This window comes from Lontra canadensis, unplaced genomic scaffold (assembly GCF_010015895.1).
Source record: "Lontra canadensis isolate GAN:19392208 unplaced genomic scaffold, GSC_riverotter_1.0 scaffold16, whole genome shotgun sequence".
Classification (NCBI taxonomy): domain Eukaryota; kingdom Metazoa; phylum Chordata; class Mammalia; order Carnivora; family Mustelidae; genus Lontra; species Lontra canadensis.
This window is the reverse complement of record NW_022631010.1, coordinates 6,744,538-6,761,927: the sequence shown is the minus strand read 5'-3', so window position 1 is coordinate 6,761,927 and position 17,390 is coordinate 6,744,538. Positions and strand designations below refer to the sequence as shown.

The following is a 17,390-nucleotide window of genomic DNA, read 5'->3' as shown; positions in this document are numbered from 1 at the left end:
GGGTGGCTCAGTGGGTTAAGGCCTCTGCCTTCGGCTTAGGTCATGATCCCGGGGTCCTGGGATCGAGTCCCGCATCAGGCGCTCTGCTCAGCGGGGAGCCTGCTTCCTCTTCTCTCTCTCTCTGCCTGCCTCTCTGACTACTTGTGATCTCTGTCTGTCAAATAAATAAATAAAATTTTTTTTAAAAGATTTTATTTACTTATTTGACAGAGATCACAAGCAGAGAGGCAGACAGAGAGAGAGAGGGGGAAGCAAGCTCCCCGCTGAACAGAGAGCCCAATGTGGGGCTTGATCCCAGGATCCCAGGACCCTGGATCATGACCTGAGCTGAAGGCAGAGGCTTTAACCCACTGAGCCACCCAGGCGCGCCCCACATCTGGCCTTGCTTTTAAGCTTTGTTAGCCAGGAGACAGAACAGCATTTAATTTAGGGCTAATTTTATCCCACTTCTGAGGCAGAATCCTTCTGAATATTCTATCTAACATCCCTGTGAAGTGTGAGGTTTTCTACTCTGGCCGATGGGAATAGGCAGAAAGTCTTATTCAAGGTATGGTCTGATATTCATTGTCTTACATAGGAATATCCAGTTTTTCCAGTACCGTTTGTTGAAAAGGCTCTCCTCTTTCTTTGATCTGTCTGTGCACCTTTGTTGAATATCAGTTGACTGTATATTTACTATTTCCTACAGGCCTACATGAAAGGTTGGCACTCAGGCAGCTCCTTCATTGTCCCTATACTGATTTACAGATTGCAGAGTGGTTTTTTCCCATTGGGCAGAGATTGTTCAGCAGTGAGAAACAGGGGCACTGGTCCCATTGACACCTAGGGCAGTGGACACATCCTGAGAACTTTGGTAACCAAAATGAGTCCTGCCTTTTCAGGATGGGAAGGCCCAGGCAGCAGTCATCTGCTATCTGCTGACTTCATTCTAAACCCTCTTGTGTATTCCCTGGTGTCCACAGGAATCTAATTGGGGACTCTTGAGAAGAAAAGGTCCTCTGCAGCACTGCATGTGAAAGAATTATGCAGCTGCATATTACCTACAACATGGGTGACTCAGGAACGGATGTCGAGAATAGTAAGCAAGTCACAGAAGGACACAAGTCACAGAAGGACACGTGTACTAAGATTCTATTTATATGAAAACAAAACAGATGAAACCAAATAATATATGGTTTATAGATACATTGAAGTATGATAAAACTATACAGAATTTAGGATGTTGGTTTCCTCTGGGTAGAAGAAGGAGGGCCACTGAGGAAGGGCATTTGAGAGGCTAATGGTACTAGTAATGCTTGATTTTTTAGCTGAGTGGCGAGTGTACAGGCACTGAAATTGTGTTGTTATTGTTTCTCTTTAAACAATATGTGTCCATTTCACACACTGTCACATAGAATGAAAATTATCCAGCCATTGCATCTTTTTTTTTTTTAATTAAAGTATAATGTATTATTAGCCCCAGGGGTACAGGTCTGTGAATCGCCAGGTTTACACACTTCACAGCACTCACCATAGCACATACCCTCCCCAATGTCCATAACCCCACCACCCTCTCCCTCCCCCCTCCCCAGCAACCCTCAGTTTGTTTTGTGAGATTGAGTCTCTTATCAGCCATTGCATCTTATTTCCCCAGGAGAGATAAATAAATATTCCTTCTTCATACAGGCCGGACCATTGGAGTTTTATTTGTATAGCCAGGTGTCTGAAGGAAGGGAAGCCAAACTCTTTTTTTTTTTTTAATTTTTTTTAAATTTGTTTTCAGCGTAACAGTATTTATTGTTTTTGCACTACACCCAGTGCTCCATGCAGTCCGTGCCCTCTCCAATACCCACCACCTGGTTCCCCCAACCTCCCACCCCCTACCCCTTCAAAACCCTCAGATTGTTTTTCAGAGTCCATAGTCTCTCATGGTTTACCTCCCTTCCAATTTCCCTCAACTCCCTTCTCCTCTCTAACTCCCCTTGTCCTCCATGCTATTTGTTATGCTCCACAAATAAGTGAAACCATATGATAGTTGACTCTCTCTGCTTGACTTATTTCACTCAGCATAATCTCTTCCAGTCCCATCCATGTTGCTACAAAAGTTGGGTATTCGTCCTTTCTGATTCTTCATTGACATTTGGTGTCTTGGTTTGCCCTGAGGGCTCATCCTTCTTTTGGACTCCTGGTGATGCAGAGGTCACTGGTGATGCAGAGGTCAATCAAAGACCTAACCATCCCTTGGTCCCCTGCTGCTTGAGTAGTCAGGGAGAATTTCCTCTTACCTTAGGTTTTTGGACTCTCAGAATGGAGAAGGAATGACAGTGGCCTTTCAGTAAGGACACCAAGAATAAGAGAGGGCCAAGCCCCATGTCAGGCTCCCTGCTCAATGGGGAGTCAGCTTTTCCCTCTGCCCCTCTCCACTGTGCTCTCTCTCACTCACTTTCTCTCTCTCAGATAAATAAATAAAATCTTAAAAAAAAAAAAAAAAAGACAAGGAGATCTCCTCAGGAGTTGGTTACCGTGGTCACTGAGAAACCCCTGCAAAGGCATATCCCTTCAGACCGACGTCTGACAGTTATGAATCCAGAGCAGATACTGGAAGTGTCATCACTTCAAGTAGATTAGGATCTGAGAGACCAGATAACAGTAACTGGACCACCCAGTGAGTCACTTCAGTTATTTCATGTATGCTCTGAGGATAATGAAAGTTACTGCTTCCAGAGCCAGGGTGAGGGGTAGCTGTGACCCAAGGTAGCCGTTCTGCGCCAGTACTAAAATCAGCTTCCATTTACTGAGTTCCTGCCCTGGGCCAGGCCCCATAATGAGTGCTTTTCCAGCACTGCCTTGTGAATTTCTGTCTTCCTCTTTCCCATTTTGTTTTGAGGCTTCAGAGTATAGAGAGAGGAAATGCTAGAGATAATCTCTCTCATCTGTGCTCTTTTTTCTGGAAGTGTTGGAAGGATGTTGTCCAGGAAGCCTTTGAGTGGTACTAGACTTGCTTCTGAGAAGCTTCATGTTAGAGCTACACAGGTGGAGGGTGAGCCCAGGACCTGGAAAGGTACAGATAGTAAGCAGTAGGAGGAGAGCAATTCTTACCTCCTAGTACCTGTTGATCCCTCTTTTTTCTGTAAACAGTAGAGTTATCTTGTGGCCCGAATTGATGAGGTCATGGTATGAGGAGAGTGCTGAAAATCTTGGCTGGGCCCTGGGGGAGCTGGTGGAGGAGCTAAGACAGCAGAAGAGGGACTTCAGACCACACTGTGGGCCTCATAAGGCTAAGAAGCAGAGAGCACAAGTCATCAGATGAGCCATTTGGAGAGGGTAAAGGGGAGGAAGCCGGGTGAGAATCGAAGGACGCCAGATGCTACAATGCCTTGGTCCCCTACAGACTTCTGCTCTGTACCTGGCTCCGCTGCAAGTAGTCCTGTGACTTTGGGAGAAACCTGTCTGAGCTGTGTCTCCCCATCAGCCCTGTAAGAAGATTGTTGGGAAGGCAGAAAACTGTAAGGTATATGACGTGCTTGGTGCAGTTGGTGTTAACTAGTAAACACTGAGAAGAATCTGTTCCTGTCCCTTTCTCTGACAAAACAGAGATTAAAGCATGTCCTGTTCCAGAAGATCTGCCCTGGATGTGGGTGAGAGCAAAGTCCGCAGTTTCTGAGCAATCGGGGAAAACTAGGGGACTGAGGCTTCAAAGGCTCAGTGACGTCAGGGAGTGAGATGGCTAAAAGGCTGATGGGATGCTGTAGTCCAAGAGTAGGTTCTGGAGGAGAAGATTTCATAGATGTTCTGGGTGCTGTTTTACTGCTATGGCATTGAGATTGAGGAGTAGTGAGCCCAGAATGGGGCGTGGGCCTTTCCCTGATCTCTCAGAGACGGACCGTCTTGGCTGTGGAAGAGAAGACTGAGCACATTCAGAAGCTGTTTGAAATGTTGTGGCATGACTAGGAGGGCATAGAGGTGAACAGTGAAGAGAAGAAAGAGCTTGTGTCTCTGAGGGAATGAAAGTACTGTGCCAGCATAGAAGGCAATAGTCTGGGAACAGCCATGAGGAACCTTGGCTTTGATGCAGGATGAGGCTGAGTCATGGGTTGCCTCTACTCAAGAGGGCCATAGGGCAAGGCTATGTGCAAAGGAGGTCAGACTATACTCGTTAGAGGCTGTGAGGCTTACACTCGATGCCTTGGACTGGGCTGCTGCTGCCCCAGGTGCTATGGTTAGCATTGTTTCCCTCTGACTGGTCATGTAGTTCTTCTATTGATAGTGAGGCTCCAGACTTTCATCTTGTACCTAAAAACTGCCTCCGCCTCCCCGACTTCTTCCCATGTCCCATTAACATGCACTCACAAGCACACATACTCACTAGGCCTCTCTGCCTTCTGAAATCCCACCTCCTCAGGAAGACTTCAGCTTGAAGTCTCCGAAGTTCCTCACCTTGGCCTTTGCTTTTTTTGTCCTTACAATCTCCAGAGCTTTGGGGCTACCTTCCTAGAGCTACAGCTCGAGGAATCAGTCCCTCTTCTTTGTCTTCTGTCCTCTGCTTTAGCAGTTAGATATTGATGACAGTATTCCCAAGCTTGTGCCCTGAACTCCAGGAAGTAATTTCTTTCTTCTACAGATCTGAAAACAAAGAAAGAAAGACTGTTAGAAGAAAAGAAGGCACACAGCTTGGACCAACTCCAGAGAGCAGGAGTCTTATGAGTACTCTGGTGCTTCATTTAAGTCTCCAAAGCAAGCCCAGTCTTAACACTTGTCATTTTAGCTGTCTGTCCTTTCTTTGGTCTGCCCCCTAGGGCCCATAATGAGCTACTCTGTATGACCTTGGCCACCCAGAAACAGCAGCTGTCTTTGGACCTGAATCCTTGAACTGAGAAAGCCACATCCATTGTCCACATCCCACCCATCTTTTTTTTTTTTTTCTTTTTAAGATTTTATTTACTTATTTGATAGAGAGATACAGAGCACAAGTAGGCAGAGCAGCAGGCAGAGGGAGAGGGAGCAGCTCTAGAGTAGCAGGCCTCTACTGTCTGTAGAATCCCCTGTTAACTAATTCAGATGTTCCTTTGCTGGGCACAGGGACCTTTAGGTCCCTTCACCAGTCCTTTACCTGAGATATTCAGATAAATAGACCAAAGAAATAAAGTAGCTCAGAAATAAACTTTCACATATTAATTTATTGACATATACTGAGACCCTGGTGCTCTTTGCTGAACTTTAAGTGAGCGATGTGGTCTCTTTAGAGCCAAATCAGCTTTGACCAAAATAGGAGAAAGGAGAGTTTGTAAACTCAGTAGTGGAGCAGACATACCCAGAGTCTTTTTCAGTGTGTTTCCCTGCAAGACGCCCACAAGTGAATGTGAATGTTGCCTCTCTCCCAGCAGCTGATAACTTATTCACTTGTTTTTTTCTAATTTTATGGAAAGTCTGTGATGCCTCATTTCTCTCTGAAGCTCCAGGAGTGTGCATTGGCTTCCCTAGAACACAGGACTCAGGATAAAAATTGTGTAACTAAAGCATTACAGATACTAGTCTCTAGTTACCAGTGTGGTGTGCCCTGATACGTGCAAGGACATTGGGATCTGGCCCCCAGGATCCAGCCCTCCAGCTCTGACCAGCTCTCTTTTCCTTCCAGGGAAGGTGCACTTCTTCTCTAGTGGTCTTCTTTTTTCTCACCGTCATCATGGGAGTATCGTCCTTTCCAAGGATCACATGAATTCCATTTCGTTCTATGATGGGGTAGGTGTTTTATCAGTCCATGGCTTTGATGTTCAAAAGGATACTCAACACTTCTGAGACAAAAACCAAATAACTCCCTGTCCCTGCTCCACCACCATGGGTCAGGATGTCAGGAACCAGCATTGCCCTTGAGGCAGGCAGGCAGGGAGTTCATGAGAGGCCTATCCATTTGTCAGTCTGACTGCTCCATAAAGGGCTTAGCTGGAAAGGAGTTCTGGGTCAGGAGGGCCAACAGCCACCCATGCCCACTTAACTTATCCCAAAGAGGACCAGAAAGTAGGCTGAAGAAGGCCTTAAATGGCCCTATCCTACCCAGGAACACAAAGGCTCACTCACTTAAGAACTGGAAAGAAGGGACGCCTGGGTGGCTCAGTTGGTTAAACGGCTGCCTTCAGCTCAGGTCATGATCCCAGCGTCCTGGGATCGAGTCCCACATCGGGCTCCTTGCTCAGCAGGGAGCCTGCTTCTCCCTCTGCCTCTGCCTACCACTCTGTCTGCCTGTGCTCTCTCTCTCCTCTCTCTAACAAATTAAAAAAAAAAAAAAAAAAGAACTGGAAAGAAGCTGTTCTTCTAACATTGATGGGGCTCAACTCATCCATTAGCATGAGAAAGAATTCTAAGTGATCCAGAGAGAAGAGAAATGGCTCACTTTCCCCATGAGGGCTCAGCCCTACCCCTGGACATACTCAGACTTCCCCTCCACCTCTGTGAAAGTTCTACCCCCAGAGCCACCCTTTAACTTCACCAGTTTGCTTAACATTTTCCCCTCCCCTTGCAAGGAAGACAGCTATGAGTTCTCCCTAGGCTGTTCTCCTGGCCAAGGTACAGCTCATCTCTCAGTATGACACCAGAGTGGAGAGCAGGCCCTCTATTGTGTTTGGTTTCAGCCTCAAAACCAGCCTGTTTGGGAGTCAAGACAGACTAGGTGAGGTGGTATGGTCAGATGGCTCAGAAAATAAGTTCTGTGAACAATTCAGAGAAAATTATATCTTTCTTCCACATAGAACTTGTTGTCTTAAAGGGTGTTCAAAAGTGCAAGCAGGCCAACAAGATTGAATGGATGGCATTATTAGATGAAAACTTTGATGAGAGAAGAAAAGGTGAATCATTCAAGTGCTGGGACAGTAAGTTAGCTAACTTGGAGCAGGGCAGAATGGATTCTTACCTCTTATCAAAAATCAAAATAAACTTCTGATAGATTAAATATTTTTAAATTTCAAAAGAAGAAAGAAGAGTACAAAAATGAATAAGTATTAAACTTCCAGGGACAGGAAGACTTCATAAGCTTAGTAATGACACAAGAAATTCCAAAGGAAAAGTCTGTCAGATTTGACCACTTAAGGATTTTAAATATTTTTGCCAATAATTTAATTTGTTGACATATACTTTAAATACAATGTAAGTACAACTAACTAACCATTTAAAGTTTTGACAGGTGTATACCTATGTATATACTCATCAAACCGCTGTCACAATTAAGGTACAGACAGCTTTCGTCACCCTTGAAGTTTTCTAATGCGCTTTTGCAGTTCCTCTTTCCCTCCACTTCTGGCTTTCTGTCACTGTAAATCAATATGCGGTTCTAAAATGTTATATAAACGGGGTTTCCTGGGGTGGCTCAGTCTGTTAAGCATCTGATTCTTGATTTTGGGTCAGCTTATAATCTTAGGGTCTGGGATGAAGTCCCTTATTAGGTTCCACAGTCAGCGGGGAGTCTGCTTACAGATTTTTCTCTCTCTCCCTGTCTGCCCCTCCCCCTGCTTGGGAGCATACTCTCTCTCGGATAAATAAATAAATCTTTAAATAAAATAAAATGTTGCATAAATGGATATCATACCTTCTATATCCTTCTAAGTTTGACATTTTTCACTCAGTATAATGATTTTTATTTTTTTAATTTTTTAATTATTAATTTTAAAAAATATTTTATTTATTTATTTGTCAGAGAGAAAGAGCAAGCACAAGCAGGCAGAGGCAGAGAGAGAAGCAGGCTCCCCGCTGAGCAAGGAGCCCAATGTGGGACTCGATCCCAGGACACTGGGATCATGACCTGAGCCGAGGGCAGTGGCTCAACTGACTGAGCTACCCAGGCGTCCCAATTTTTTATTTTTTTAAAGATTTTATTTTCATTTTCATTGACAAAGAGGGAGCACAGGTAGGCAGAGAGGAAGGCAGAGGGAAAGGGAGAAGCAGGCTCTCCGCTGAGCAGGGAGCCAGATGTGGGGCTCGATCCCAGGACCCTGGGATCATTACCCGAGCTGAAGGCAGCTGCTTAACTGACTGAGCCCCCCAGGTGCCCCAGTATAATGGTTTTTAGATTCATCCATGAATAGTATTCCTTGTTTGGGTATAGCATAAAATTTATCAGACTAATTTATAATTTGAAGCTCTAAAAATTAAAGAAGTTCTAGATAAATGAAACAATACTCTATGTTCATGGATAGGAAGATTTAACATTGTTAAGACCACAATTTTACTAAAGCAGTCTACAGATTCAGTGCAATTCCTATCAAAGTTCAATGGCATTTTTTACAGAAATAGAAACCCATCCTGAAATTCATATGGAATCTCAGGGTATCCCCAAGTAGCCGAAATAATCTTAAAAAAGAACAGAGGTGGAGAACTCACACTTCCTGATTTCAAAACTTACTACAAAGCTATAGTAATTAAGCAACAGGGTGGTATTGGCATAGATTCAGATAAATAGACCAAAGAAATAAAGTAGCTCAGAAATAAACTTTCACATATGTAGCTAAATGATTTTTAACAGGGTGCCAAGACCATTCAAAGGTATCTTCAACAAATGGTGCTGGGAAAATTAGACATCCACATGCAAAGAATGAAGTTAGATCCTGACTTTATGCCGTATACAAAAAACTTAACTCAGAATGGAGCATAAGTCTAAGAACCAACACTGTTAAATACTTAGAAGAAAACGTAGGAGCCATTTGCAATGATGTGGATAGAACTAGAGGGTATGAAGCTAAGTGAAATAAGTCAGAGAAAGACAATTACATGATCTCACTGATCTGTGGTATTTAAAAAAACAAAGTGGAGGATCGTATAGCGGAAGAAAGGAAAAAATGAAACAAGGCAAAATCATAGAGGGAGACAAACCATAAGAGACTGAATCTCAGGAAACAAACTGAGGGTTGCTAGAGGGGATGAGGTGGCTGGGTGTTGGACATTGGGGAGGGTATGTATTGTGGTGAGCGCTGTGTATTGTGTAAGACTGATGAATCATAGTCCTATACCCCTGAAACAATATATTATATGTTAATAATAATTTAAAAAAAACATAGAAGTAAAATCCTCGTGACCTTGGAGTAGGCAGTGATTTCTTGGATTATGACACTGACAACACAGACAACAAAAGAAATATATAAATTGGAAAATTCATCAAAATTAAAAACTTCTGTGCATCAAAATACAGTATCAAGAAAGTGAAAAAAAAAAGTGAAAACAACCCACAAAATGAGAGAAAATATTTACAAATCATGGTTAGCCTAGCTGGCTCGGTTTAGGATGTTGTGACTCTTAATTCTGGGGTCATGAGTTCAAGCCCCACATTGGGTATAGAGATAACTTTTTAAAAGAATTGCATATCGGGGTGCCTGGGTGGTGAGTCATTCTGGCATCCAACTCTTGATTTCAGCTAAGGTTTTGATCTCAGGGTTGTGAAATCGAGCCCCACATTGGTCTCTGTGCTTGGTGGGGAGTTGGCTTGAGATTCCCTCTCCCTCTCCCCCCCAAAATAAATAAATAAATCTTTTTTAAAAAATCATATATCTGATTAGGGATTGATACTAGAAAGAATTTTGAGATGACATTTTCAATTTAGGGGAAAAGACCCTTATACTTGCTGTATCTCCCTTAACTGGGTATTGGAAAGCACATCTATCATTGGACCCCAGTATACCACATAATGTGAAAACAATTGCAGGGAAATTTGTCATATGTGTCCGGACAGTATTGTGAGGGGTAGTGTCATGCAGATGCTTTTCTCACTGATGCTCCATCTTTTTTCTCTTTAGGACTCCACAAGTGTTGTTGCTGCCCTTCTGATAGACTTCAAAAGCTCATCACTTCCTTATCTCCCAGTTCATTTCCATGGATCAAGCAATTTTCTGATGATTGCCCTGTTCCCCAAATCAAAGATATACCAAGCATTTTACTCAGAGGTAACACCAATCATTGGTCAGCAAAACAAATACTACTTTTTTTTTCCTTAGGAGCTTAGATGGTAAGGCCACATCTGAGGGCTAACAGCAAGGTGATGAGAGGCTGCTTCTAATCCTCTTGGGTCCTGGAGTGGTGCTTTTGCCATTGAGAGGAGAACCTAAAGGAACTGAACGAAAGGCTTTTTAGCTGCTAAGACAAATCTTCTTTGTCCCTTTAAGTCCTAATTAAACTCATTTTTCTTTTAGCTACCTTATTGAATTATCTGACCCTACCTAATGGATCAGAGCTGTACTCTACCCTAGTCTCTCCCTTCCCATGGTTCACAGGCCCTTCCCTTGTGAAGTCCCACCTGGCAGGCTCCATGTTATAGGCGCTTGGTACAGATTGCTTGAGAAGGAAGCTTACCAAGAATTATACAGCCCTCTTAGAGACCAGGCAATAACCAAAGTTAAACACATGGCCAGCCTCTTGACTGGTGGCCATGTTCAGAAAGGTCTGATTGCCGCAGCCTGTGAAGAGACCGTGTCCCTCTCTCAGGGGAGACTGACTGAACACAGAAGAGAGAAGAAGAGCTGGTCTGGCCGCAGAGTGGCATCTCAGGCTAGTCCATGTCTCCTCTTACTGCCTGCTGGTCCTCCCGTGCTCTTTGCGTGTCCCCGAGAAAGAACCCTTTAGATTGTCTTTAGCGATCCCTCTGCCTCTATGCAAGGGTGAACCACTTCTTCTTCTGGTCCTGTCCCCAGGGAAGAACAGGCCCCTGCTGCCAGAACAGTGTTACCTGACGCATTCTTCCGTGCTTCCTGGCCTCTGAAGGAGCAGAATCTCTGGGAGAGGAACCCAGAAAGAAATTCTAGTTTTGAAAAATACAGAACAAAATTGCTGCAGGCCTCTATTTTTGAAACAAACTTGTTTGTTATGATGGTTTTTCTCTGTACTGTCGGTCTAGATTTTCAACAACCATCAAATCCCCATGTGGATTCCATATCCTGTTGTTGGGTTTAAAGTGTTCTTTGCTCAAATTCTGTTTTGTTTAGGTCTTCTCCCCCTGGCAACAGCAGGCTAACTCAGGGCTGTCTTTAAAAGTGATCCAGGAAGATGGATTATCTGTGGAACAAAAGAGATTGTAAGTGGCTGCCTTCAGTGTTTATGCTTGTTTCCCTAAGCTGTGTGTGTCTGCTGTGTCTGCAGGGCGACTTACGTAACACAGGGGGCTTGGCTGCTGAAAGGGCCAGCACAGTCATTCCAGCGCTGCCACTTGCAGGTAGCCAGTGCCCTTGGGGAAAGAGAAGTGAAGAGAGATGAAATCCACAAGAATCAGAAACCCATAATATCACCAAGGGTTTCAGGTGAACCTTCCTCTGTGGGCACACCCGTCCTCATACAGTAATGCCGCATTGTGTTCAAGTCCGTGAGATGCTTGTTTTGGAAGTGTTGACTGTGTCACGGGACTCTGGCTTGAAAGCATCAGAACAAGTTATGTAAAGTATGTGTGCTGTAGGGAGATGGAGTTCTAATCTGTGAACTTTTGATATTCCAGACACTCCAGTGCCCAGAAGCTCTTCAGTGTCCTGGGCCATTCTGCTGGGGAGAAACAGAGTCCTCTAAAGGTCCTCCCAGCCAAACTTCCAGAGCTAGACTGGTGAGCTCCAGTTTGCTGTATGTAAATGTTCAATGTTCTGGCTTTTGAAATGTCAGGAACCTCTGTGTTGGTCCTAAGCTCCTTTTTCTTTGTAGCTTCTTAGGGATCGGTGTATAAGGTGGTAGTGATACCATAAACAATTTTATTCTCTAGAGTGAATCTCTCTAAGTTTCTTTTTTAGCAGTTAAATAGTTTCCTATGTGAAGGAGCAGATTTAGGCAAGGCTAGTGATGTAACATAATAGCATTGTCTTTATTTTTCTAGGTTTCTTCAGCATTTCGCCATCAGCAGCATTAGTCGGGAGCCTGTGATGAGTACCCATCTCCCTGTCCTGCTACAGCAAGCCGAAATCAACCCTGTTCACCGAGTAGAAAATGACAAGGTATAGCAGCTCAGCAAGTATGCTGGGAGGTCACAGGAAGATAATCCCGATAGGCTGTCCTTGGATCTTCTGTCAGTTAATGAAAAGAGATCAAGCAGAGTCCCTTCGTAAGACTCTCCACCTCCTAGGATACCGATAGTATAATACACATGAAACCTACCCTGCACAGTGAGAGTGTACAGGCATCTACAGTGACCCCAGCCAAGCCCCGGAGCAGCCATAAAACCCTGGGCCCTTGCTGTGCCTCCCCTGGCTTCTCTGTGTCTTTCAAATTCTTGCTCAGTGTGCTCTCGTGCCATCAGCTCTTTCTGTTTGTGATAAGGACTTACCTGGCAGCCGGTGACACACTGAGCTTCATAAGAGGAAGGGACTTGTTACTTGGGCCGTGCTGGCATTACCAGGGTAAGGTGATACTTTATAAACATCATCTTCCCAAGAGTAGATTTTAATCTGCTCCCATCTCACATGCCCCTCCTCTTGATACCTCCCACCATTTCTTCAGAACCAGATGTCATAATATGCTCAGAGAGGGCATTATTTATATGCAAACCTAGAAGATGCTCAGTTGCAAAAGATAATAAGAGCACCAAGCAATTAGGAGCCTTGATTTTCCCTTAGGCAAGAGTTTAAAAATGAAGATGACTACCTGCTGTATTTTATTAAAAGGGTGCTATAGGACTGGCCTTAAAGTAAGAAGGTATCTGTCTATGAGCACATGTGCTGTGATTTGAGAGGCAGGGGCCTGGGCGCTGAGGAATAGGAACCAAGGAGAGGAGGAGGAGGATAATGAAAAAGTTGCATGAAGTACTGCCTGCAGGAGCAGAAAGGGATATAGAGTAGGGGACTGGTCAGAGAAGAGGAAGAACTCCTGGTTCCCAGAAGAGAAGAGTGCTCTCTCTCTCTCTGCTGATGTGACGGGCTCAAGTGATGAGTACCACCAAGCTGAGCTTTAGTCTGAGTTATCTGTGACCAGGCCCGTTCCTGGTGAGTCTTGTATGTTGTGACAGAAAACACATGCTATGTCTTTTAAATCGATAACCATTCACAATTACCTGGTTCCTTTCCTCCCCTGCTTGACTCCTGCTCTGTCAGGGGATTTCTTCAAGTTGTTTTGGAATGCATACGTGTGGAGGGCCCTGTTTTCATTTGATTGTGTGCTAAGGCTAGGGCAGTCCAGCTCCTCTTCTAGTCAAGATTCAGGAGTGCTTCCTACACCCTGTTTGTTTCCTTAGCTCAGGCCATGCAATTTGGACAGATTGGGCAGCTAGGCGGAAATATCCCCACGCCACTCCTTTTCTTCACTGAGCTTACTTACCATACCAGTTTAGCCTGTGACATTTTGTCTGAGACTTCCTTTCTGCCCAGTGTTTTCTGTTGTATTTTAACTGATCTAGTCAAACCTGCTCCATGGAAATTGTATTAGTAACACCACATTTTATATGGTATTTGCTATGTGCCACAGACTGTTCTAAGCACTTAAATATTAACACTCATATAAATAAACTCAGTTAATCATCACACCCACCCTGCAAGATAGGTTCTGTTATGAGCCCAAGGTCACATAGCTAGATGAGTGCTGGTGCTGAGGTTCAGACCTACAGAACCTGGCTCCAGAAGTCAGTTCCCGTAACCTTTTTTTTTTTTTTTTTAAGATTTTATTTATTCGACAGAGAGTGAGATCACAAGTAGGCAGAGAGAGAGGGAGAAGCAGGCTCCCTGCTGACCAGAGAGCCCGATGTGGAGCTTGATCCCAGGACCCTGAGATCATGACCTGAGCAGAAGGCAGAGGCTTAACCCACTGAGCCACCCAGGCACCCCAGTTCTTGTAACCTTTTACACAACACTATCTCCCAGCTGAATGACGAACTCACGTGACTTTTCTTTCATGTAGGTAATTGTCAGCATTGTAACTGGCCTCCCAGGCTGTCATGCTAGCGAGCTCTGTGCTTTTCTGGTCACTCTGCATAAGGAATATGGCAGGTTAGTATAGCTGCTGCCTTTGCTTTGGGAAAGGGATTCTGTGCCTGGGCCCCATAGACACTGGGAAACCTTCAGCGTGTACTGGCCTTTGGTGTGATTGGTATCAGCATGGTAACCATCCATCCATTTAACACATTTGTACTGAGAACTTCCTATATGCCAGGCACTGTTCTAAGTGTGGGTAACAAATGAACAACTAGAAAGTGAATGAACTAGAACAACTGGTTCTAGAACAAAAACAAATGAACAGCTAGAAATGAACTAGAAAGTCTCTGCCCTTGTGGAGCTTACATTCTAGTTTGGAAATACGATTAACCAGTTAAGGAAGGTAGTATATTAGCCATGAAAAGTGCTGTGGAGAAAACAAAGTAGAGAAGGGTGTAGAAGAGTACTAAGTTGGGGGAGGGAGTACAACTTTAAATTGGGTGCTCAAGGAAGACCTCACTGAGAAGGGGACATTTGAGCAGAGGCCTGAGAAAATGAGGAGTGAACCTTTGGAAATCTGGGGACGAGCAGTGTAGCAGCAGAACCAGCACAGGCAAAGGCCTGGAAGTATGCCTGTTCAACAGGGCCATTCAGGACCAGGGAAGTTAGAACTTGGGAGCTGGTGGGTGTGATCCAACCCCGACCACCAGGGGACTGCATCAGTTCCAGTGCAGCTGGGACATGTAGGCTTAGGGGAAACTGGGGAAATCATTCATCCATCACATTCTGTGGCCAGCAGATTACTAAACAACCCTGGCTAGCTGAACAGACAGTTAATATCTAGTCAGTACCTCAAAGTAAGGCATCCCGCAGGAGGCCATAAACGAATGGAGAAGGTGGTACTTGCCTAGAAGTTTGGGAGTTTGGGGAGATTTGGGGGGTTGGATAAGTTTTAGAGACATGATAGGGAAATATTGGGACTCTTAAGTACCAAGTGGCTAGCCAGTTCCTCCCTCATATCCATTGCTTTTGCTGTAGAAATAGTCTGAATTCTTTTCCCTGCTCACTTCCTTGCAAGAGTTTTACTGAGTACCAGACTGAAACCATTTTATTGGATGGTCCTTCAGGAAATGACTGCCTGTTCAGAAGGAGTCTTTCTCAACTCCAAAGTCTGATTGATGGTCATGTGCTTTACCTGACCTTTTTCCTTATGGCACGGCATTTCCTATCAGAAGTTCCAGTGATGGTGGTTTCAGGACACAGAGCTCCCCACCCAGTGCTCTCTGCCTGCTTCTGTGATGCCAGGGTTGCTTTCTCCTGTGCAGAGTTACCAGGCAAAATGTCTGTGGGAGTACTGGTCATACTTGGATCCACAGGCTGAGCCTCTGGGGCCAGGCTATCAGTTGGCCCCCATGCTGAGATTATGCTTGCCATTTCCAGGTGGATGGTATACCGCCAGATCATGGATAGTTCTGAATGTTTTCATGCTGCCCACTTCCAAAGATACCTTTCCAGCGTCCTAGAGGCTCAGCAGAACCGTTCTGCCCGCCAGTCAGCCTACACCCGTAAGAAGACCCGACTGTTGGTGGTGTTGCAAGGGTGAGTACTAGAAGTCTTCTGGGAACAGTGGGGTATGGTGATGACCTTACCATTACTGTTATTTTTTATGTGGCTAGCCTGGGGCACAGAAAGACCTCCACATGTTCGTGAGCAGAGTCTGCACTATCCAGAGAGGCCTTAAACAAGGCCTCTGGTTGCTGTCTAGTGGCCCAGAGTGGCTGCAATAGCTTACACATAAGTTTTTAGTTTGGTGTCAGAGCGCCTGGGTAGTTCAGTCAGTTAAGCGTGCGACCCTTGATTTCGTCTCAGGGTTTATGAGATCGAGTCCTGCATCAGGCTCCAAGCTGGGCATGGAACCTGCTTGAGATTCTCTCTCTCCCTCTCCCTCAACCTTCCCTCTCTCTCTAAAAAATTAAATGAAATTAAAAATTAAGTTTAGTTTCAGTATCATGGTATCCCCAAAAGGTAGAGAATTAGGGAAGAGATTTTCTGGGCAAGATTCCTTGATAATTCTTATAATAATACCAATCCCTAAGCCTCTTCCTTTGCCGTGTATTTCAGTCCTTCCTCATGTGGAGTTGCAGAGACAACCCCCACACTCTGTAGTCTTGAGCCCCACCATGCCCAGAATGGCTGGTCCAGGAAGGTTTCCTGGGACCCTCAGTGGGGAGCATAAATAGTCCAGCTGGGCAGGGAGCTCCCTGGTGAGGACAGATTTGACAGAGTGAATACTACTGCTTCAGGGACCCTGGCTGCAAGGAGCTTACCTTGACGTGTTCTGAGGCCTTCCAAGGAGGTGCCTTGTGCAGGCCCACTACTCTTCAGGCCCAGAAGAGATCATGCCAGGTCAGGAAAACACAGGCTGTGGTCTTCATGATGGCTGGTAATACAGAAGCTTTTGGCAGTTCTCACAAAGTGCTTTTATGCTGTGCTGTATTTTCTGTGCTCATAATAATTACTATGTGCAGTTGGCTAATTGTTTCCAGTAAAGAGTAGGCCCGGATCCAAAGCCCTATTAAGTCTCCTGGGTAGATGGTGAGAAGTAGAGAAACGTCAGGCGGGTGGTCCTAAGGCCAAAGGTGGGTAGGACTGTGTACTCCACCAGACCATCTTTCTTCTCCTTCAGGCCTTATTCTCACACCTGCCCTGGGCTTCCCTTCCATCAAACCTTTTGTCCGGCTTGTAGGCCAAGGTCATGGAAGATGCAGAGCAAGAGTCTAGGCTTGAAACCACGTGTGTGTGTGTGTGTGTGTGTGTGTGTGTGTGTGTGTGTATTTTTAAGTGGGCTCCATGACCAGCACAAAGCAGGGCTTGAACTCACAACCCTGAGATCAAGACCTGGGCTGAAATCAAGTCAGACGCTCAATGGACTGAGCCACCCAGGCACTGCAGAACCACTTGTTTTCTTCCGGTTTTCCATTGCTTCTAATGATCAAAGGAATGGATCAGCCCCTGCCAAAGTTGAGGGTCATCATGCGTGTGGACCTGAAGTCAAATTCAGCAGTTTGACATTGTATAGTCATTGTATAGCATTGCAATCTTCTGTCACTTGAGAGAACATCGTTGGCCCCTTGTCTCTGACAATACTTGTCTGCAAAAGTGTCAGCTGCCCCAGCTGCTCTGGATGGCAGTGAGAGTGTATAGCTAGCCCACTCGTGTGCTCTTACCCAGCATTTGCCTAGTCATAGTCCTGGGATGCTAGGGACCTCAGACTTCCTGAAGGACTCAAGTGGAAATATCAGCTGAGTGCTGTGGCTCTCACTAAGACACTGCTCCTACAAACAGGGCCCATTCTCTTGTGGCTCGGCAGGGAGCTCTTGGCAGCCTCCTTTTTGCATGACCATCTCCTTTGGGGCTGGACCTTTGAGCCCAGTATTGAGAGGTTGCCAGTAAAGGGAGACTCCAGAGGCTTCTCAAACTGAGAATTGTATTTTCTAAATGTGGCTTTTATCTTCATTTATAGGATTCTTAGGGGAATGTGGTGGTATAAGGCAGGGTTTTCTT

General features: G+C 45.0%; 1 protein-coding gene across 2 annotated transcripts in view; it reads left to right on the top strand.

Moving 5' to 3' along the window:
• Window positions 1-17,390, top strand: part of CUNH20orf194 (chromosome unknown C20orf194 homolog) — a 131,533-nt gene that overhangs the window by 76,799 nt on the left and 37,344 nt on the right. For both annotated transcript variants that reach the window (XM_032859075.1, XM_032859074.1), the window contains exons 21-27: window positions 5,615-5,718; window positions 9,753-9,899; window positions 10,935-11,023; window positions 11,438-11,539; window positions 11,804-11,921; window positions 13,813-13,901; window positions 15,267-15,425. In XM_032859075.1, coding sequence (XP_032714966.1) covers window positions 5,615-5,718; window positions 9,753-9,899; window positions 10,935-11,023; window positions 11,438-11,539; window positions 11,804-11,921; window positions 13,813-13,901; window positions 15,267-15,425 — 808 coding nt within the window. The remainder of the gene's footprint in view (window positions 1-5,614; window positions 5,719-9,752; window positions 9,900-10,934; window positions 11,024-11,437; window positions 11,540-11,803; window positions 11,922-13,812; window positions 13,902-15,266; window positions 15,426-17,390) is intronic.